General features: G+C 39.3%; 1 protein-coding gene across 1 annotated transcript; it reads left to right on the top strand.

The window, feature by feature from the left end:
• The first annotated feature begins 16,749 nt into the window (after positions 1 to 16,749).
• On the top strand, positions 16,750 to 18,187 carry LOC117435673 (pancreas transcription factor 1 subunit alpha). The gene is made up of 2 exons (XM_034059020.2): positions 16,750 to 17,469; positions 17,639 to 18,187. Exons 1-2 carry the CDS (start codon positions 16,869 to 16,871, stop codon positions 17,839 to 17,841), a joined length of 804 nt encoding a protein of 267 aa, XP_033914911.1. The 5' UTR covers positions 16,750 to 16,868; the 3' UTR covers positions 17,842 to 18,187.
• The last annotated feature ends 5,803 nt before the right edge of the window (positions 18,188 to 23,990 follow it).

Here is a 23,990-nt window from a genome sequence, read left to right as displayed (position 1 = left end):
TCAAGGAAGGTGACCTCCTTCCTCATGAACTGACACTTGTCTGGGTTCAGCTTCAGACCTGCTGTGTTGTAGCACTTGTTGGAGGGATGCAAGGGCCTCTTCGAAGCTGGGGCCATGCACCAGCAGGTTGTCCAGGTAAAGGCAGCGCTGCCAGGGGATGCCAGTTAGTGCCCACTCAAAAGTAGAATGAGCATTGCAGAGTCCAAATGGCATCACCTGGAACTGCCATAGTCCCTTCCCGGTGGAAAAGGCGGTCTTTTGTCATGCTTCAGGGGTGAGGGCTACCTGCCAGTAGCCACTCCTTGGGTCAAAGGACGTGAACCACGAGTAACCAGCCACCAGGTCCAGGGATTTGTCTATGTGGGGAAGTGGATAGAAGTCTTTCCTAGTGACCTTGTTCAACTGGCAGTAGTCCATGCAGAATCTCCATTCTCCATTCTTTTTAGGGACCATCACCACCGGGGCCATCCAGGGACTTTCAGAAAGCTTCAGCAGACCCGCATCCAGCATTCCTCGCAAGATTTTCTCCGTCTCCGGCTGACGAGCCAGCGGAACACGGCGGGGTCTCAGTTTAATCGGCGCGGCATCCTCTGTGTCGATTTTGTGCTGGACCAAGTGTGTCCGGCTCGCTTCCTCGGCATTAGCAGCTGTGACGGAATCTCAACAACAGCTCCCGAAGCTGGCCTTGTTGCTCTGGGCAAAGCCCCTCGCAATTAAGCTGCCAGACTGTGATTGTTGTGTCGTGAGCGGTTTCCTCTACACTTCATGGCCGAGGAGAGACCCTTGGCCGCTGGATCGGGGACATGGAGAAGGTGGTGGTGGTGGCTGGCTGAGAGCACTGTTCAGGCAGCTCCTCTGGTCGAGGCAGATGGATACGGCCCCCCCCCCGTTTCTAATGAGACCGACCTGACGGCCGAGTCCTCTTCTTCCGCCCAGACGGAACAGGAGTGATGTCCAGCTGCAGTGACTCGCTGGGAGACCCGAGGAAGGGTGTTTCTGTACTTGCTGTCTCCCTGGAGCCGGCACCAGTGCCCTGGGTCCTGCCAGGGCAAGAGCCGGTTCACCAGGAATACGGAGTAGCCCCCCCCAGAGTTTGAGCTGGCCGCCGATACGTCTTAGGAAATCCAGCCCAAGAATGCACGGGTCTTGGACTGGGGCAATCCACACTGGGTGTTTCAACACCTGCATCCCGATGTAGATGGTCAATGTCCCCTTTCCCCCCCATCGGTGTCAGCTCCCCCATCATCGTCCGCGACTGGCTCCCGGGTCATGGGCAGCTACTGCTGTGAGAAGAGCGACGATCTCTGGGAGCCATGCCGTTGGCGCCTCACTGGGGGCAGACGTCCCCGTCTCAAGCTGTGTCGTCCAGACAGCTGGTTGCCTTTGTCCCGCCGATCCCTGTCACTCCGTAGCCCAGACCACCTCCCTCTCTTGCGTCTGCTCCACTGCCTTGAGGCTCTGGGGCCGGAATAGACGCACCTGCGCCCATGGTTCTCTGGTCCCAATAACCTCCACAAACTGGTCTCTGGCCAGCTCCTCCTGCACGGAGAAGGCATGTTGACAAATGCGTGTAGAGTTAGAATCTCAATGGCGGTTGCCAGCTCACAGAGGGATTCCCCTGCCCTCCTAGTCTGCCCTCGGAGTTCACTGTGCAGCAGCCCTGGCTGTTGGCTGCTGCCAAACCGACTCTGAAGGGCCTTGCTCAACGCAGCGTAGTCAGACTGCTGCTCTGGGGCAAGGGTCAGTAGGCAAGGCACCAGATACCTGGCAAGTTGGGAGGGCCTTTTCCTCCCCGATCCATTCTTCAAGTCAGGCCACCAGGTTAAACTGGGCGTGGAAAGCATTCTAGTCGACCTTTACATTGAAGCCGGGGGTCTTGACTCATCTCCTCCTCTGGTTCCTTCTTGAGCACCCACACCATCCCACTCTGACACCAATGTGGTGGTGTGAAAAAGAAGGACACAAGGCAAGGAGTTCAAGGCTAAACTTTTATTTTGTTTTAGTTTCAATAATCACTTAACAAAGCTGAAGTCAGCTCTCTCTTCTCCTTAGCTTTCCTTGTCGTTAGCTGTTGTTCACCCGTTCTGCTCTCAGCCCCTTTTATAAGAGAGCTGGAGGGAGGCAGTGCTTGTTCCAGCCAATCCAGAATGGACACCTCATCCGGCTGGAATTTCCCCAAATGGCAGCTGGATAGAAATCGCCCAGCCCCGGGGCCTCAGTCTGAGGATCTGAACATTCTGGAAGGAAGGGGGCGGGGCCCCAGCCTGACCTCAGGTAACCTCGCTGGATGGAAAAGTACAGGCTGGGTTCTCCCGTTCACTCCAGCGTGCTGACCACACTCCCGATCCGCAGGGCGTGCCCTTCCGGGTTGGTGCTGAACAGTCACCGCGCCGGCCCCGCCCCTCTCGCCAGCGCGCCTCGGGACCCGCCATTACAGTATCATTCATGCCCAAGTCCATGGCAGTGTCTTGTTGGATTTATCATAAAGTATTTTTTGTTTGGCGACACACATAATTTGTTTTTCCATTTTGTTCAGGGAACTGCAGGAATCCACGTGTCTTCACAGTCGTTTTTCATTAGTCAATGTAGTTTTTAACATGTCAAATTGGATCAAATCGAACTTTGTTTTGATTCCAAAATTGACGCATCACCGTCGTACGACAATTACGCACTCAGTGTGCAAGTGCAATAGGGAATATACATGATCGTTTTTTCTGTTCAGACGCATGTTAAATTCGGATGCGTTATCGGATCCAGTGTGCAATGGCCTTTAGCTACCCAAGTTGAGCTTTTGCTCTTTTATATTTTACATAAAACTGTTATTTTCTGCAAAAGGTCCGGAGCCACTGCTAAATTTAAAATATGGAAGGATATAACCGAAAAAATAACCGCAACCTTTTCCATAAAAAGGTCAAATAAAGAAGTCCAAAAAAGATTCTGGGACCTAAAGTTGTGATGCACCCCCTAGTCTCTAAGTCGCTTTGTATAAAAGGATATGCTAAATGACTAAATAATAATAATACTAATATTAATAATAATACAGCGTGCCTATAGAAAAAACAAATCCTTAATTTATTTCAATATCACAAAGTACTCTCTGATGCAGTATTAATATTCATATTCTTTATATGCAATAGGCTAGCTGAATGTTTAAGTGTAGGGTCGATTTTTCCTCATCCCTTCCCTCTCGTGCTGCACTTGAATTGGAAGCGCTTCGATACTCTCCATTGCAGACCTACAGCTCAGTAGCCCTGACACCGCTCACTGTTAATGAGCGAGTGTATTTTGCACCTTTTGAAAATAAGGCGTTATTTGCAAAACAGAACCAATTATTAATTTCAATTGCTTAACAAGCTGTAATGCGAGTGTATTTTCAAAAAAGCACAAAACCTAAAATTCCATTGCGCCACTGACTTATGTCACGGGTAGGATGACAGCGGTAACCAAACAGTTAATTATAACAAAATACTTGCAATTGTAGTGCTGGCTACGCCACCTTGTGTTTAAAAGGGCAAGGACCTTTGTGGCCAAACAGAACTATTAATAGCCCTGCACAGGTAATCCTTGATCCCCAGGGGTCTGTAAACATACACAATGGACGGTTTAAAATTAATAAAACAAACTCTATTAACCCTTTGCGGTCCATTGTCGGACTGGGTCCGACATTGCAATTATTCCTCACAGGTCCTTTGTCGGACTGGGTCCGACATCATTATAGCAACGCAATAAACGGGTGTTTAGTCGTTTTTTCTCCGGAAAAAGCCGAGAAAACCATTCAATTGCCGAGTGGTAGCGACAGGAGCCGAGACAAGTCGGGGAAAAAAAAATAAAAAAAAAAAAAAAAAAAGGCGTATTTCATGAATAGTCATACATGGTATCAGGTATCAGATAATGGGCGTCCATAGTAAACAAGCTGGCTAAGTGCGTCAGCGCACTGAGACTATCATGGACATTTGCAGAGCTTTTTTCAGATGTTATAGTAATAAAATAATGACTTGGATCGCATTATTGAGGAGTTTGGTGATAAAACGAGTGATCTGGATATGATCGATCGGTATGTACGACTATTATTATTATTATTATTTATTTCTTACACAGCTGAACGCTATAGCAAACAAAAGGCTGGGGCGGGGCTGGAGATGCCTAGTGTGTGCTTTGTTGATATGCAGGGCCATTTAAACCCGTTTGACTGTGAAAAAAAATACTTTTAAACAGCGCGTATAAAATTAACTGCGCGTGTGAAAATTAATTAGACCTGGCGTGCCTGACGCGCGATTAATAAATGGACCGCAAAGGGTTAATACTCCACGGGGTAAAATTTTTTTTTTGTTTTTTAAAAGCACACATGACCAGTAGCGGAGGGTTTTGAGAGCGACGCAATGCGGAGTTCCCCTGGATCTGGGCTCCCTTGGACCGCTACACAGCGAGGCAGAGGCTAGCCAGAGCAGCCCCAACAGCAACCTCAGAACCCGGCTGTCGTTTGGAGAGAGCTGGGTGCCGCCGAAAAGATCCACCAGGGGGCTGAGTTGAGACGGCACTGAGTTAATTTGCAAAGACATTGTTTAAACCGCAGGGGTGCCCAATCCTGGTCCTGGAGGGCCGATGCCCTCCTGGTTTTTGTTCAAACTGTACACTAAATTGATTAATTGGACCAATTAAGCTTCTAATAAGGGCTTGATTGGTCCAATTAAGTGTAACACTTGTCTCACTTATTATTATTATTATTATTATTATTTATTTCTTAGCAGACGCCCTTATCCAGGGCGACTTACAATCGTAAGCAAAAACATTTCAAGCGTTACAATACAAGTAATACAATAAGAGCAAGCAATACAATAACTTTTGTTCAAGTAAAGTACAAGTTTGACAAACCACAATTCAATAATACAGCAGGTAATAGTGATAGTTACATCACTTACCCCTGCACAAATAGGTCTTGTACCTAACAGTAAGGGCCCTGGATTCTTATCTATTATCCCAGAACCAATGGTCCTTTTCTTTTTGCACACTGTTACCAGACGTAAACTATCACACTTACTTTTCTTCTTTAGCAATGCCTCCACCTGATGGTCACGTGGTTTCCCTATTATTGGCACGCGCCCACAGGAACTTATATTCAACCATATAACAAATGCAAATAGCAAGAGCAATATACAACTAATAAAATCACACTCACACACAGTACTGAATTTTATATAAAAATAATCTTTATAAATGGAGATTCAAGTTAAACTAATATAATGAACTGCAGGTAAGTAAATTGTACATACAATATAAACAATTCCAATAACAAAATACTTTCCCCAAAATGTAACTTCTTTTAAATCACTAAACAGTAACTAAAAGCTCTATGCTTCAGTGGTATTTAACTCAAATGTACTCTTCTAATTGCTCTCGATTGCTTGCGGTCTCTGGATCACGGCAAACCTCTCTGTCGCTGCAGTCTACCTCGCTCTCTCTATCTGGAAACGTGGTCCTTCTGAAACACTGTCCAGCTGCCTCTCAATTGCTTCGTTTATTTTACCATCTAGTCACTGTCTCTTTACTTTCATTTCAAGCACGTATTAACGGTGCATAAACTTAAACTTTGCAATACAATATGTTGTTTTAACAAGACTGTATATAACAATGCCTAAAGAAATAACTCATAATGAGTGACTACGTAACCTGACAGACCTACCGGCTGCTTAAAATAAAACACGAGCTTGTACGTGAACTCAAAAGAAATAAAAGCAGAAGTAACAGAATACTCTTCTGAAACTTGTTTAAACTGAAGTACTGTCAACTAAAGTTTATAGGAATTTCCTGACTTAAGAAATCCCCTCTTTTACTCTGCTGAATCACTCACTCTGTACTGCTCTATTCTAGCTCCCGGTTTTATTTTTTTCAGACTCCCCTCTATTCTCATTTTTCTCCCCAAAACGTTTCCCTGAGACTCCCGCCCACTCTTGCAGGGACGATTTCTATTGGCTCTCGGGAGATCAGTTGAACACACGACGCCTCATTGGCCACGAGAACACCTCTCCAGACTACTCTGCTGAAAAACAGGTCCTAAAGCCATCCTAAATATAGTCTATACAGAATTTCTTTATATACATAGTATATACACTAGTATTTTACCACTGGGCTACATAATAAGTAATTTAGGGCACAGTTGCAACAAAAGCCAGGAGGGACATCGGCCCTCCAGGACCAGGATTGGGCACCCCTGGTTTAAAGTGACAACGTTGGGGTGGGTGTGTATATTGACAGATTCCCCAGTTTTATTTTCATTTAGACAGCAGTTTATTCCAGCTCCGAGACTAATTGTAGCTTGAAATTGTATATATTTTTCTCCATGGGCATTTCTTACATTTCTATAGAAATCCCTTAGTATTTTATAAAGATTCGGCATGGCTACTTACTACTTTTGCTATTTTTTGGTCACTCCGTTTTCTAGTTACTGTACATCTGTAACTGTAAACAAGATGGCTACTGGTTCTTTAAATTCTGTGAGGCAGCACAGTGATTTTGAAAACGTGACAAGGCTCCAACTGTCCCTATCAATCCAATATACGGACAGCGAACCTTGCTCCACCAATCACATTGCTTGTTTCACATTGCATTGCCAGACCAGGATTATACTGCTCATCTCGACGTCTGTTAAATGTAATGGTTAGATAGTTAGGTTTTTTTATTTTTTCGTTTGGGTTATTTTTAGTATAGAGTACGTGAGTATGCATGCCTTTAATGTGATTATGTTTTGTTGCTTAAAAAAAATGCTATATGGGAAATGGCAGCAAGGTGGCACTAGAGAATAGCAAATCCAGTGTAGCACGGTCCGTAGTAATACAGTGTAGTAATAATCACATTTTAAGATACACAACTGCCTCAAGTAAGCAATGGAAATAAATCTAAAATGTATGCCGATCTATACTGCACATGCAACTCTCGCGTGCTTTCTGCTTTGTGAGTCACTGGAAGACAGTCAGGAAATCCCAAATTGAATCTGAGATCGCTCATCCACAACTAGCATTAAACACTCGATAATGTTACATTTAAAAATACTGAAATAAATGTAATACATTGAATTTATTGTGTTTATTTCAGTACTTCTGAGACTCCTAATAAGCATTAGGACAGGGCTTCCCAACCTCGGTCCTGGGGACCCCCTGTGTCTTCTGGTTTTCTTTCAAATTGAGCTCTCAATTATTTAACTAGACCCTTAATTGAACTAATAATTTGATTAATTAGACCTTTTTAATTGTTTCCCTTTGTAATATAAATATTGTAACGCATTGCTTCAAGTGTTACCACACAGTTTCGCATGTTCTATTAATGCACTGGGCGCATATATTGCTCATTCACCCTGCACATTTTCTTCACTACGTTTATTGATACCTCCTGAAAAGATGATTGTCCATCATCAAAAACAGATTTTTAAAAGAACAATCTGAATATAATAATATTGTAGCGTGCACGGGGGAAGCAGGGCTGCTAGTTGACATAATCACACACAGAGACATAACCCATACGCTCCTTGCAAAAGAGCCGGCTCGCTCTTACAGCGGTTTCGGCGTTATGTTTCAGAGCGAGAGATCCCGCGTTTGCGCCCGCCCTCCGCCTGTGTGTGGATTGCCTCGCCCTACAATATAAATGTATTCCCAATGCAGCACGAAGGGGTGAGGCGGCTGTTCATTATTTCACCCCCCAAAACAGGGTTGTTTACTGGTGATTTTAAGACTAGGATGAATGTGGTACTAGTCCTGTAAAATTGTGCATTAATAGATAATGAATTATGATAGGCTAATGCAGACGTGTTATGGGTGAAGAGAAATAATCAACTTAATAGATACAGGTGTTACTTTCTTGCTTCACATTGATGGATCCCTAATTGAACAAAGAGGGTAGGGCATTCTGACAGCCATCAAAAAACAATCTCAAATGCAATGTGAAAATGGTAGCAGCAGGACAAACACTTTATATTCTTAAAATATTGCTTTAAAGGAAGAATTGCGTGTGTGGATATTTTTTATTTATTTATTTATTTATGCATTCTGCAAAAGGTTCCGTTTGCTGAATGTGTCTATATTCTCACCGTTACTAATTAGGTCTGTGTGAGCAAATCAATAGACCGACTTACAGACAAATAGGCTAGACAGAAAGATTGGTTGATTGGACTTTGATCGATCAATAGATTGGTTTTGGTGACAGATATTTCTTTAATAGAACTTTGTCTTTAGTTTAATGTATCATAAAATCTTTGAAATGTATTTGTTTACGATTGTAAGTCGCCCTGGATAACGGCGTCTGCTAAGAAATAAATAATAATAATAATAATAATAATAATAATAATAATAATAATAATAATAATAATAATAGTTTCCAAATCTTTGTTTGTTCATTAAATTATAATATAGGAATGGTTTGTGTAAAACATCTTGAATAAAACATGGCGTTCCCTTGATTTACAAAAGTTGAAGCTTTACTTATTCATTGCCCAATAAGGCGGTACACATTGTACGCGCATATATATATATATATATATATATATATATATATATATATATATATATATATATATATATATATGATTTAATGTCATGATTATAAGCCTTACTGCATACAAGTCACATTTGAACAGAAAACCTTCCTTCCACAACTCCAAATGGATTTATTTTATCATCCATTGAATGAAATACTTCGAAACACGCCAAAACGTGTGACCATATAATTTAATTTGACTGGCAATCTGCAAAGCGGGTGCATCCTATTTACATCCTCAGTGGGCTGTTTTGCTGACTGCGAGCACAAGTGTTTTAATTCCCAGGGATTCTCTGTTCCTTTGCTTGCTCGAGCACCCAGGGCTGACACACTCTGACCTCCTTAATCGCGGCATGAATAACAGCGAACGGCTTGTCTATGGTACGTCACCAGCACAAACTTTAGGTACGAGGTCAGTGCGCCTCAAGACACAACATGCCATCCGGCACAGAGTATTGTGCTTGAGTAGGTAACCCTGAAAAGTAACTATGGATATGTGAAATATTATTTTTAAAGTAAGTGTTTTCGGATAGGCTGAGTGTTCGAACGTGTTTGTAGGCTGTGGGGGTATTTAGGCAGGCTATAGCCGGCTCGTGCTGTTCTAAAATAATGTTACATTGCACCCATTTCGGTATCGCTTCAGTTTGGTTTAGGAGCCCCGTTTAAACGCCTTTTTGTTTTGTTTTTTAATCACATTACAGATGTGACATGTATAGCATTTGAATCCCTTACCAACATACCATATAGGATTCCACTTAGAATATTATACTCTAATGATTTCGTTTTCTGTTTTTGTATTGTACTGTCATATTGTAGGCTGTATGCAGCAACTACATGTAGTCTATACATGTGACTAACTATAGACCTGCTGATGCCCTTTCCTTATGGTTAAGGAATCAGCATGCATAGGCTTGTCAAAGTAATTCACAGCACGTTTTACTTGATTGTATTATAAAAAATAACACTACTAAATTAAGGTATACAGCAAAATGACGTGTTTAACTTACAATACGTAGGTAGGCTATACTTAGACTAAACGGTTCTAAACTCAAAATAGTCTACAATAAATAAGCTATATATATATATATATATATATATATATATATATATATATATATATATAATTGCTTGTGTATTATTTGTACTCTGAAGGATCATATACTTAGATACTCGTTACATATATGTATTGGTTCTACTCGTTGCTCAGCACTGGCCTGAAAAAGAACTATCCTATCCATCCTATCTATAAGGCAGGGGTAAATATCCAAAGCACCAAACTGTGTAGAGCTGACCTTAAAAGAGAAGTTGTCCATTCTTTTGCTGAGTAACTTGTGCGCCGGTGTAAATATGTGTTTGTCCTGGTCAGCACCGTATACGGTAGCCAGGCACCTCCATCCCACCCGAGGAGATGCCTAGTCTTCTCACAGGCGTAATCAGGAATCCAAAATATTCCCTATTGAATCATTTCCTATTGAATACGTTCATCATTCTTACCCGTTCTCCTTGTCTTATTCGTGTTTAAAAGTGAAATGTGATTAAACGCTTTATTTAACATAAACTATAGTTACTAGCAGCTAAAACAAACGACCGTTAGAAATGAAGCCTTAATGATATGTTAATTGGAAAATTATTATTATTATTATTATTATTATTATTATTATTATTATTATTATTATTATTATTATTATTATTATTATTATCATCAATGCGTTTATGATTAGTTTGTTTTCTACATATTAAATGTTATCCTGAATGACTCGTAATCACATTCATTCAAAGGGTAGCCTATACGGTGTCTGTACACATACACCATGGAAACCTTCCCCACCGGTTTATTCCATAACATGTAATTTACCATGACTATGTGCAAGGCAAGAACATCTCATTTATAACGTTCGCCATTGTACTGTCTGTTCAAGGCGCGCAAGTGTTGGTATTCCCATGGATGTCCGTCGCTTTGCAGCAGCACTGGCACTGAAATCTGTGACACTTGTAAATTCATTGTGAAAAGGTGACGGTCACGGTCTTGCATTGAAAGACTTTAAAAGGCGCTGTTTTTGCTAAACGACCAGTGCAGAATTCAGGTACCAGTTTGGTATGTGTTGCGCGGTGTGACAGCCAATCACGCAGGTGTTTCCTTTGCAGATGAGAGCCATTGTAAACGGCAATAGTTTTAAAAAAAAAGTCCCGATACATTCGCTTTCCAAATCTGTTCTTGGGTAGTTACAAGAATGCGGCTGTGTAGCGGGCGCTTAGAAAGTAGGGTACCACATCAACACAGCATAACTCCAATCACCCTGTTTACCCTCTATGGAAAATGACCGACAGAGCTGGTTCCACATTTGTAGTTAATATATCAGGTAGATTTACGCATCACAGCACCACATATTAAAAATGACCTTAACTTAGGTCAGTTAGTGTTATTTATTAGTTTATTTAGCAGACGCTTTTATCCACGCCTTTGTTTTCAAACACCAGTTTGTCGAAGAAACGTTATACGCCTCTTCAGGGATATTTGTTGTGTATTATTATTATTATTATTATTATTATTATTATTATTATTATTATTATTATTATTATTATTATTATTAATATTATTATTATTATTATTATTATTATTATTATTATTACAGTGTTATATATTTTATGGAGATTATTTTATCGCACTTTCCAAAGTTTTCAACAGTTTTATTTTCTTTTTCTGAAAGGCAAAACGGACTTCGTGAAACTTCTAATATGTAACCCAAGACGTTAATGTAAATTGCTGTAAATTGAGCTAATACTTAGAATTCTGGCCTGTTGTGTGCAATTCAGACACAACTCCACGAGATGGAGCTAAATGTCACTAGCGATTTTCGCTGTTTTTAATACTGTACTGTAATTAGTTATCACCATTGAAAGCTGAAAGTGTACCTCTGAAAGACAGCATTCAACCAAAATATGTTAATAGTAATGTTAGGGACATTATAACAACTTTAGAACAAACGTTATTGTAAGAACATATTTTTGAACACAATATTAAAACCTTTTATACCGTTAGATTAGGATATAACACTGCCAGCTCAAAATCATACCGGCATCTTGTTTACAAGAGTGCCCCGCTTCAGGGCCTTCCAGAGCAGGGCTTCATTCCAACGGCTTAATTACCTCAACAGAGCTTGGAACAGGACTCTGAACTGCACGGCTCAATAATGAAGGACATTGTCCATAAACCACAAATCTAAAAGCACCCCTTGTATCATATACAGTATGCTACACATCTATACAAAGAACTACAACATTAGATAGACATATTAGATGAAGGGACATTTCTGTCAGTAAGGCTGTTTACTATATTTTTGTCCTGTAAATTTACAGACATACTGTAAAAATAGGTTATATGTACACTATTGCATTTTACTGAATTTTGAAGAAATACATGTTTAAGAGTTGGCATTGTTTATTTTGGTAACACGTGTGGTTTTGGAGCGTCTAAATAGTCTATAATAATAATAATAATAATAATAATAATAATAATAATAATAATAATAATAATAATAATAATAATAATGTTTACTATCTGTTCCAACATAAAACTATAACGACACTGTTGATGCAGTTGAGATATATTGATGTGCTGTTTAAATAGTTTTATGTAACTATATTCGGTCAATTTCCCACCATATTTCTCTTTCATTTAGTGATAATAAAGGAGTCAATAAGTCACCCCTGCAGAGAAATGCCTGCGCTGTGTCACAAAAACAAAACAAGAAAGAAACACATCACTGTGTTGTGGCGCTTTAATCATATCGTATTAGTAAACCGTATCGTATTAGCAATAATCCTCCCTCTGCCAAGGTTCTAGCGACAATAATCCGACAAGACACATTCATTTGATATTTAATGCGATTAAACGCAATCAGATCAGACCATTGTACACTTGTCTGTTTTTACCCATGTGCAGTGAAAGGGTATATACCCTGCTGTAAAAACGCAGGCAAGCCTCACTTGTTAGCACCACTATCAATCAGTCATGCTTTGTTTTGTTTTTTTGGAATTTGGGAATTAGGAGTTCTTGGTTTCCCAGAATTAACTGTGCTTACTATACCCATATCTATCTATCTATCTATCTATCTATCTATCTATCTATCTATCTATCTATCTATCTATCTATCTATCTATCTATTACCAGTTTGGCATCACTGTGGCATCAATAGACCTATCAGGGATAAATATAATAAAAATATGAAGTGATTAAAAAAAAAAAAAAAACAGTTTACATTTGTGATGGAAGTCGTCAGGATCTACAACAGAGATTTTATATTTTGATTAGGTCCTGAGAGAAGACCAGAAAGTGGTCAATATAGCCTATAGCATTAAAATAGTCAACTGTAAATATCTATCAACTGTACCTTTAAAATAATGTGCTATTTTCTCAGTAAATGGTTGATTAGGTATACAAAATAGGAAACTACAGTATATAGGCTACAGACACGTTGACCATCGCTTGTGAGATAATTGTTCATCTAACCTTCATGCAGGAGCTTCATGCAGGAGCACCGGGCAGCAGTGTGGAGTAGTGGTTAGGGCTCTGGACTCTTGACCGGAGGGTTGTGGGTTCAATCCCTAGTGGGGGACACTGCTGCTGTACCCTTGAGCAAGGTACTTTAGCTAGATTGCTCCAGTAAAAACCCAACTGTATAAATGGGTAATTGTATGTAAAAATAATGTGATATCTTGTAAGTCGCCCTGGATAAGGGCGTCTGCTAAGAAATAAATAATAATCATAAAAGTTAAAGAACCTGCAACGGGATTTGCCTTTTAGGGTCGTAAATGCTTTAAGTTCAAAACGTTTGTGTTTGTACACGCTTAGTTTTCATAAACATCCTTAACGTCTCTCCAAGACGGCACTTGCCATTTTCGTCTCACAAGCTGCAAAGCGAGCACTACCCATTTATAATGTTCTCGCTGAGTATTTCACTGACTGCAAGGAGCGCAAGTGTTTGGATTCCCACGGATTGTCCGCCGCCGTCCAGCTTGCAGCGGCACCCACAGCCGAGACACTTACAGGAAATTTGAACAAAGTGACCCCCACCGTTTTGACATGAATGCATGTTAAAAAGAGTTTTTATAGTTCACAACCAGTAAAGAGCTCAGGTACCAGAATAATTTGTATTGAGGTGTCTGACAGACGTCCTCTTTGGCGACCATACTGTGAGGGCAAACGCTCTTTTATTCTGAGACCAGCACCTTCATAATAAAACCATACACACTGCAGTAAATAACCACTAGCCTTTTAGCTGGTGTTTTCTTTTTACTGGATCCCAAAGTCGTTAAGAAATGTAATCAAAAGGATAATAAAGGGGGCTTAAATCTTCAATTTTGAGCATGATATCTCAGAATGAACCCTTCTAGTTCTCCCTATAACAATAGAAAACTACCTGCAAATGGTTAGATTTGTAGTTTTAAGCGATGAATGCAAATACCAACTATTCCTAATTTAATTTAATATATTTTACATCCATTATATTTGAGATATGCTTTGAGATGGACCATATATATATGGTTATGTATTATACCCTACTGAACACAAAGGATTCGATGTAGTTTCTGAACTGAATCGTTTGATCGAGCAAAGCCATACTTAGCGGTTCCAATTTTGATGCTTCATATTTTGAACCCTTTATCTGAACCCTTTGTTTATCATCTCAGCTCACCAGTTAACAATTAAAGGGCGATTTTAATGTTTCCTCATAAATTCTGCAAAGGCGGTATGAGCTCAAGGTTCAGCGCATATATTATAATTATTGTTATTAGAGTATTATTGGGCTATTTCCTAATTCGCTTTGTTCTTTCTATTACATACAGGTTAAATAACAGTTTTTCAAACCCCATGGTGCAGAATAGGCTACATGGTCCCATAAATACCAGGTGTCATTAAAATCTACCTGACATATGATGACATCATAAGTGCAACTGTTTGTGCCGTTCCAAAATACACGACCTGTTTCTCACAAACTGCGCAGTTTAGATTATACTTAGGCACCTAGTAAAAACGCCAAGAAGACTGTAAGTTTTGTTGACGTCACTGGCTGTGATGGTCCTGACATGAGGGATTTTGGTACGGGCACATAAGATACACGTGCTTTGTTTAAATTTGCGTAAAAATATCAAATATGTAAAAGAAAACTTTTTTTCTCAGTGCTGTGTTGAAATGTTTAGAATATTGAAACAATACATAAATAATACTTGAAATTAGTATAAGAACATAAGTTTACAAACGAGAGGAGCCCATTCGGTTGTTAGTAGCTTATTGATCCCAGAATCTCATCAAGCAGCTTCTTGAAGGATCCCAGGGTGTCAGCTTCAACAACATTACTGGGGAGTTGGTTCCAGACCCTCACAATTCTCTGTGTAAAAAAGTGCCTAAAAAGAGTATAAGAACATAAGAAAAAGGGAAGGTCGATTACTTAAATAGGAATTCCATTGTAGCTGCAGTTTATTCTGAAGTCAATTGAATAATTGCGTTAAATGTTAGAATTTCTCTGACAGTGAAACACAACCGATCAAAATACAGACTACTGGTTATCAGCAAATAATTACGTTTATCATTCAATCAATTCTGCTTTTCACAAAATTCTATTCAATCAAGTAGCCGATTTCTTATTTTTAACTGCAACGTTAATGAGGCCATTCTGGCTTAATAGAAGAACGTGTGAAGAACCTACTATTTGGAGACCCTCGTTCAAGTGAACTCTCTGGTGGACCTTTGGTGTTGTGTCCAGTCTCAGCAGGTTTTATAGTGCTTCCATAATGTGTTCTTTTCAAGGTTTTAAAAGATAGACACACCTTATTGTTAAAAATTAGCTGTTTGCGGTGATAGAAAGTGGTTTCTATTGAAAGGCCAAGCACGCCCCTGCATTGTAGTAAAGAGGCTTCCCATTCTGTGTTGAATGCTGCGTGAACGGGCATGTGTCCACTGCAGAAGAGGACAATCGCACAGACCAGCGCCGTACTACCTCTGTGATTGATGAGTAGCACTCTTATTTTAACCTCTTTCAGTATATTTGTACGACAACGTGTGCAGTGTTTCTAAGAGCTTTCATACAACAGGTGACGAGCAAGTTTCCTGTTTGCTGAATGGTTTACATCCACTACTAGAGCATTGAAATTGGTCAGCCTATTTGAAGGACCATTGCATTGTATCGGGTTGCAAGTGACAAACACTCGTTTCCAATATGCCTCAATCGCCTGACCACGCCCCCAAGAAACAAAAGAAAGAAAGAAAGAAAGAAAGAAAGATAGAAAGAAAGAAAGAAAGAAAGAAAGCAATTGCAATTATCTAAAACGAATACAGCAAACACTTATTTTGCTGAGCTTCTTTTTCACAATCCCAATGTATTTATATAAAGTAAACGCTGTGGTAATATGCAGGGCTTGGTGGCGCGCATACTTGGATTCAGTGGCTGGGACGCAATACTTTTATCTGATTATTTCTGACTGTCCGAACCATAAGAACATAAGAAAGTTTACAAACGAGAGGAGGCCATTCAGCCCATCTTGCTCGTTTGGTTGTTTGTAGCTTATTGATCCCAGAATCTCATCAAGCAGCTTCTTGAAGGATCCCAGGGTGACAGCTTCAACAACATTACTGGGGAGTTGGTTCCAGACCCTCACAATTCTCTGTGTAAAAAAGTCCCTCCTATTTTACAATATATCACTCTCTTAAGACTAAAACATAATTTCTATACCTTATAGCAATGCATCCAATATAAAAGAGATATAAATTAATTGCGTTAAATGTTAGAATTTATTTGATTGGTAGAATAAGGCTTCATACAGCGAAACACAAATCTCATTTCTTAAGGGGTCCCAGAAAGGAATAACAACAAACGTGAACACTTGTTACAAATAAGAAACTAAGAGTAGCCTAATTTAGGTTAACCTATTGTGGGCCACAGTGTAGTCATACTTTATGCTATTCTTTTTGTGTTTTGGTTCACGCGTTTTGAACTGGTGCATTTAAAATCCGCTTCGTGAGATTGCTCATATAAATAACACTTTTAGAAATGAACTGCGTTAACCGTGTATTGGCTATGCGGTTCCTGCCCCTTTTCATTTATCTCGCTGGATGGAATGCGTGTTATCTCTAGGTGTATAATCCCTTTGCTCTCGCGCAGGAGGAACTCTGCGTTGTGATTGGCTGGCGCTTCTAGTTAATGGCACGCGACTGTGGATGTAGTTATAAGAGTCCTCGCGTGCCAGCCTTCAGCTGAAGCAACTCTTAAGCACCCAGAGACAGTGCAAGGAGCAGGCAACTGCTGTTACTGGGCAACAGGACATCAAGTTTTTTTTTTTTTTTTAAAATGGACACAGTGTTAGATGAGTTGACGGGGTTGGACTCCTTCTCCTCCCCTTATTTCGACGAGGAGGATTTCTTCACCGATCAGTCCTCCAGAGATCACTTGGACACAGACGAGTTTCTGGACGAGGACGTTGACTTTCTTACCACTCAGATTCAAGAATACTACAAGGACAGCAGAATAGTGCACGATGGGGAGTACTGCGATGCTGGCAACTTTTCTTTCTCGTCCTCCTCGTCCACCTTCTCCTACGGCTGCGCTGACAGCACTTCAGAAGTGTCCCCCAAGCTCAAAGGAGAGGGCCCGCTGATGAAAAGGCGAAGGCGGATGAGATCAGAAGCCGACATGCAACATTTGAGGCATGCTGCCAATGTCAGAGAGCGTCGGAGAATGCAGTCTATAAACGATGCATTTGAAGGACTCCGGTCTCATATCCCTACACTGCCTTACGAGAAGAGACTCTCTAAAGTTGACACTCTGCGTCTCGCCATAGGCTACATTAACTTTCTCGCAGAACTGGTGCAGTCCGACATGCCTATAAGAAACCCTAACAGCGACACTTCTAATCAAATTAAGAAAGTTATTATCTGCAACAGAGGAACAAGTAAGCTGATTTAATTATATATAAGAGAAAGGTTACGGTTGTAAAATTAACTGTGGTTGTATTACATTATTGGCCATTTTGCGTACATTTGATAATCAAACTTTTATTCTGCGAACCATATAAACGTATGTGATTATTAACCTTTTTATTATTGTTTTTTCCTTTTCAGGATCACCATCTCCAAGTGATCCCGACTATGGGCTTCCTCCTCTTGCAGGACACTCTCTCTCCTGGACTGATGAGAAACAGTTGAAAGAACAAAACATCATTAGAACAGCGAAAGTGTGGACCCCTGAAGACCCCCGAAAGTTAAATACCAAGACATCTTTAAACAACATCGAGAATGAGCCCCCTTTTGATTTCATATCATAAGAACTCTCATACTCACTTGGACTTTTCTAAATGACGTTGTACATACTGAATGTGAAATGTAAAATATATACATATATTGTAAATTCAGCTATCCAATCTATGTTATTAATGGCAATCAACTTATTTATTGTATTTATGAAATAGAATTAATGAACTAGAATCACCAGGTCTGACAGTCTTTGTATTTAATTTTTGTATTATTTATTTGAACTTAATATATGATGACCTAATTTAATCTAAAAAGAGAATTTAAACACGTTAAATATAAATATATATATATTAGAAAGTATTCTAAATACTGTGAATTAATTTATTATAATATATGAATTTCGTGTATTTTTGAAAATAAAACACGAGAACGCTATTTAATGTCTCTTTGATTGAGTTGGCGGTTATGTTATAAATAATTATTTTTTTATAAAATCAAATGACAGATTTGAAGCCACTGAAATGATGTCCCTTTTATTCCTTTTACTTACACTACATGACTCTTGTTTATTCGTTTTTATGTAACTAGCTGGTGCTACATCCCTAGTTAATATCTCATATCACATTTAAGATACATTGTTACACCCTCCTGATAAAATAAAAGGTTAACTCGGACAAAATGTCTATAAATTAGATTGCTAGTAACTTGTAATGTGGAAGAAATGGTTTCCAGCCCTTTAAACACTCCTTATTAATTATGTTAAAGAACAGCTTTGTATGTATTTCTTCAGATTTACAAAGTCTATTTGCATATCAAAAGCGACAAACTGCCCCTGGTATCGAACACTTATCTCAGAAGTGCATTGGAAATAAAATGCATATGAAATTAGCTTCCTGCATTCACAGCCTTACTTTTATACAACTAATTCCATTGTTTTTTATGGACAGCTTTAATAATAGAAGGGCCAAACAAGGATACGGTCCCATTAACGCAAATGTTTGCAAACGGTTTGTTATTTTAAGATTTTTAGAGTACATTTTTATATATAGCCCATAGTTTCTAAAGTTGATCATTTTAAAGACTGCATACAGAAATATACACTTGTGTCCACAACACGTTCCTTAAGCACAATGGTTCCTTTATTTATTGTTGCTGTGTGTGCATACATTGGTTTTTTTTTTTTTTTAATAAAATAAAAGTAAAAAGCATACCAATGACATTTTAAAGGATGGACTAGTTGAACACAAGCAAGGTGCGTCTTTCTTTTTTCTTTTGGACAAAGCCTGATTACTTTGTGCATCATTCAACCACCAACCACCAGACCAGCCATTTTTGTTTAAAATTATAAGAGGCCACTAAATTGCTAAAAGAAGCATGACAAAACCTAGTTTCTAGTTGCTGCTAGAATGGCTGGTCTGTATATTCTGCAGGTGCTGCAAGAAGAAATTTTCCCGTGGTAGCAGCTTTAGTCTTGCCGCTCCCCTTGCTGCTTCCTACGTCAGCCTGCTTAGCCCCAGGCTCGGTATATGCCCATGCCTAGACATGCACACATGCACTTCACAAGTACCCCATATAGCAGATATGGGAAAGCAAACGCGCATGGGAATTAGAACTCCAAACAGAAGGTACAATAATGAGTTTTGTTTTACTTACTTAATGGGGTGCTTTGGACAACAGTTGGTTATATGGGCTGAACAATATTATTATGTAGTTTTGTTTTTACTATATTACAGTAATGATTGATATATATTTTTTATATATATTTATTTAATTTTAATAATTAAATATCACAGTTATAATTACGGTGTGCATACATGATATATATGTATGTTTAAGTTATATATAATTTATGCTGAACAAACCAAACAAAAAACAAATCAGATTTTTGCAACTTTTCTGGGCACAAATTTACAACTATTCATGGTAGCTTTTATGCATGGCGCTGTCAACAATCCCTGTTAGTAACTTGAACAGAAATGTTAAATGGTCTTAATGTATTAAAATAATTTGATTTTGCAATGCATTAGAGCCTCATTAACAACACAGAAATTCGCGTTTGTGAAGTGATACAATAAAGCATGTAATCTCATTACACTCATTATAAAGTCAAATGTTAGAAAGTCAGACTTTAACTTAATAATGAGACTGAAAGTCTTGTACCGACTTCTGCTTTGTGGGGGCTACATTTCAATTGGATTTGGTAAAGTGGCACAGCACAATAAAACAACACTGCAATCATTGTTTATTGGCACCTATTGCTATTGAGAAGCGATGTTTTTGTTAGCACAATACTCCAAGACATCCTTAGTATGGTGTCGATCAAGCGGAAGAGTTAGGCTTCCAAAGTGACAGGCCAGGGTCTCTATCTTGTCACTCTCCTGCGTTAGTTTGGCAAGTTCTTTTAGGCGAATACTTCAAAGTTTGAAAGGATGTATTTGTTTGCTTACTCTATTAAACATGCAAAGCCAATTGTGGCCAAGATTCAACAAACTTTTTTGGAGAATCTTAAACTAACCAGAACATGCGTGAATGCACCTTGCTAGTGCTTAGTTTGAAAATAAAGAAAGCGGCGCTGGGATACCTGTTGCATATTGAATTGGAAGCTTTGGCATGCAAACCGAGCTTGTGTTGGTCAGTACTTATGTGTTGCTTGGCATTGTAAGGACCAGCGTGTGGGCAGCTATGAATGACAACTATTCAGCACGTTAAAATCAGCGTGCCGTCTTCCATGAGAAACATTCAGTTCTTACTGGGGCAAAAATTGAAAAAAAAGTCGTCTAAAACATTTCTTTAACAGCACAGTGTCAAACCATGTTGTTCAATTATTGTACTTTATATACAGCATTTTACATGTTATTTGTCAAAATAATACAAGCCAGCCACCATTTCAGTTCAATATGAAAACAGTTGCAATTGTTGAGCACAAATCATGCACACTGGTAATCATATAAGCAAATTACACCTATGAAGCATATTTATTTTAAATTAAAACATTGCATTTTTTATTTACACGTATACCTATCCACACCACAGCATGTATCTTTGTAAAATATTATGTTTCTATTTTTTATTTTTTATTTCGTAAATATAATTTACAACAGGCTGCTCCTATAAGTCACAATTGTTCATGTTTTATTTTCAAAATAATTAATTAAATACATGCAAACAGATTAAACTTAAAAATGTGTATTAATTACTGACGGGTATCCCACGTACAATGTGACGAATAGTAATACATAGCAATAATCATGGCAAGTAATTCCAAAAAGAATACCATAACCAATACCAATACAATAAAAAGACATATACTGTGTGAACAAAAAACATCAAAATAAAAACCGAAAGCACTGGAAAACATGTATTTGCATTGCAAAAGGCAGTGCGCATTAAGACCTTTACTATTGGCACTAGGACGCTTTCCCGTCTTGATTCCCAAAGCTTTAAATCTGCCAATATTGGGATTATCACACTATAATATCGGCTGTGAAACCTCCTAAATCCACGAACTCATCACATTTTTCATTAATGTAGCTTTTCTGTGGCATCGAGTGCCAGCTGCGAAGTTGAACAAACACCAGTTGACTCTCCCCTGGTAAACCTCGTGGGTAAATCCGCTCTAACCAAGCATTCTACAGCTTGTGGAAATGGCCTGAACAATAATTCCACAACACATTTTACATATCTGGAATCATTCTCAGGAAACGATTCCCACGACGGGATGTGAGGTCTGGCCAACAGGTGTTCGGATTTGGCTGAGGGAGATTTCTGGCTTACGGGGAAACCCAGGGAGGGAAAGCTTCTGCTAGTAAACAGGCTGCTCTGGCGCCTCTTATTTTACATGGTGTGGAAGCTGCTAACAATCAAAATGATATCTTTATTTCTAGGTTCATGTCCTAGGCTGTAACATATCAATCCCTGTCTTGGTTCTCTAGGATGCACCTGGTATTTCAAACGTGTTCTTTTTGTGCTTCTGGGTCCTGGACTGCAGCTGTCTAAAACAAGCAAAGAGAGAGGCCCATACAATGTCTCCAAGACGTGTTGGCATGGTTTGCTTGTCTTTAATGTGCCATTAACCATTGTCTTTATACAATATGGGAACTGTAAAGCATGACATTTGTTATAATAAAACACATTCTCAATGATACACTTGGGCTACAAACTCTAGTGCGAGCCAGCAAACAGTCCAAAATCTTGTTTTGTCTCCCTGGCTAAATCTACTGGCAATTAGACTCAAGCCCACTGCTTTACCCTGATCAGCCAATTAAATTTATGCCGTCTAATTTTTCACATAGAAAAAGAAGTCTCGGTGCTGGCCCCTAAAGCCATTGATTTTCTTGCTATCACCTGGCGTTCAGACCTTAGTTCCATTTATCAAGAAGAGAAACGTCAGGCGTTACATGAAGTGACTCTGTTACCATAAGGCTCTCACCATCCTGCTCCATTGTTTTCCCTTGTTAATAACTCATTACCAGGATTTAACAAATCAACCATTACATATGTTTTGTGTCTCCATATTTTGATCCGTACGATTAAGCAGATGCTACGATTGAAAATGGAAAAGTCCAAGGCTACTCTCGTCTGAAAGAAAGAGTGCAGACTCAACTACGAGCAAACAAAGAGCTTCAGGAGATCTTCAGAAAAACATTTACGACCAATAAACAGACTTCAACCTGCTCTATTTCAACCATTGTGTGGATTTGAATAATTAAGGTTAATAGGAAAAGGTTTTTATACGTTGAATGCCAAGACCACAGGTGCAGGGTGGCACGATGAATGATTTGCCTGATTTTTGCCAAGCTCAAGGGCTCTTCTCTTGGACCTTAAAGCTGATAGAAAATATTGTCATTTCTTTAATTCACAGCATTACTTTTATTCAGAACAAAGCCGAGCGATGAAAAGCTTATGCTTTATTGAAACACGCTATGTGGTGGCCGCTATGCTTCCTAAAGAAAGGGAGAGTCAATGCCAAAGCGCGCTTGGGTTTGTGCGCAAGCACTCCATCTGAATCAAATAAAGGACCCTTTCCAACCTTTAAAAGCCCACATTTTACCTTTTTTATAGCTTTAAAGGCTTTATTCATGAACCATACGGTGCTAAGCCACCAGCCGGGTGCATCGGAGATGGCTCTGATGCCGCAGAGCATTTAGATCAAAAGTTATTAAACTTTTCAAAACTTTCCATCCCAGTAACAAGTGCACAAAGGCGCGCATGCGTGTAAGATTTTCTTTTAGCTACCATTACTCAATGGAGCATAACAAATGCAACGGAATAAGCTCAGCATAACAGGCATGTTCTTTTTAACCGTATAGGGTACAGTTAATTCGTTATAGATGTTGGGTTAACGTTATCAAAACAAGCGAAACAGATATCTCCAAGTATGTGCCTGTGGCGCATGGAACTGCCCGCGGATGACTAGAAAAGCATATAGGAGAGGCTAAACTGGTGCGCCTGAGTCGATAAAGAGGACTATGGCTAGCTGCGCTAATGCAAGATCTATCCACAAAAATACCCACAAAAACAAGTTGTTCATTTGGGACCTATCCAACCGTTATCAGTCCTAAAATAGCCACAAACAAGATGTTTATCTTTGTTTCTACTTTTTAAATATTTACAAAGCCGAGATGCAGTTGGTGCTTTCCCACGAGGGCCCCTTCCCTGGGTAACTTGGCAAAGCTCGGGAAAGTAGAATTTAACCTTTCTTTTATTGTGAAGTCAGCAGGCTACTATTGCAGTATCGCCTGAGACTGCAACAGTAAATAAGCAGGCAATATATCCATTATAACCCATTCATTCCAGCTTTACCCCGCGAGTGCGCAACATATTTACAAATATAGCCTAACTGGGAGAACCATGTTTAGTTCACAAAGTTTAACCGTCGTGTTTCTTTTACTGTTAAATGCAGCTGATACTCTTTACCGACAAACTTTTTTTTTCTTTTCTTTTTATAAAAGCAAACAAGACTGACGTTGTTTTGTTCTCGATAAGGGGCAATCTGCGATTACCAGGTAAGTTTTAAACCTCAATTATAATAATGACTAATAAATCACTTCTGGCGTATGTATAGCCTACTCATTATGATTACAAATATCACTGTAATGCAATTCTAATATTTTAGTAATTTAATTTAGTAAGATACATTCATATATTAAATAGGGTACCTGTTTTTCAGAGTATCGCTTTATTTATTTTGATCATGTTAAACATAATACACTTGGCCACA

This window comes from Acipenser ruthenus, chromosome 3, assembly GCF_902713425.1.
Source record: "Acipenser ruthenus chromosome 3, fAciRut3.2 maternal haplotype, whole genome shotgun sequence".
Lineage (NCBI taxonomy): Eukaryota > Metazoa > Chordata > Actinopteri > Acipenseriformes > Acipenseridae > Acipenser > Acipenser ruthenus.
Note: the sequence above shows the minus strand (reverse complement) of the source record. Positions and strands in the feature narration are given on the sequence as shown.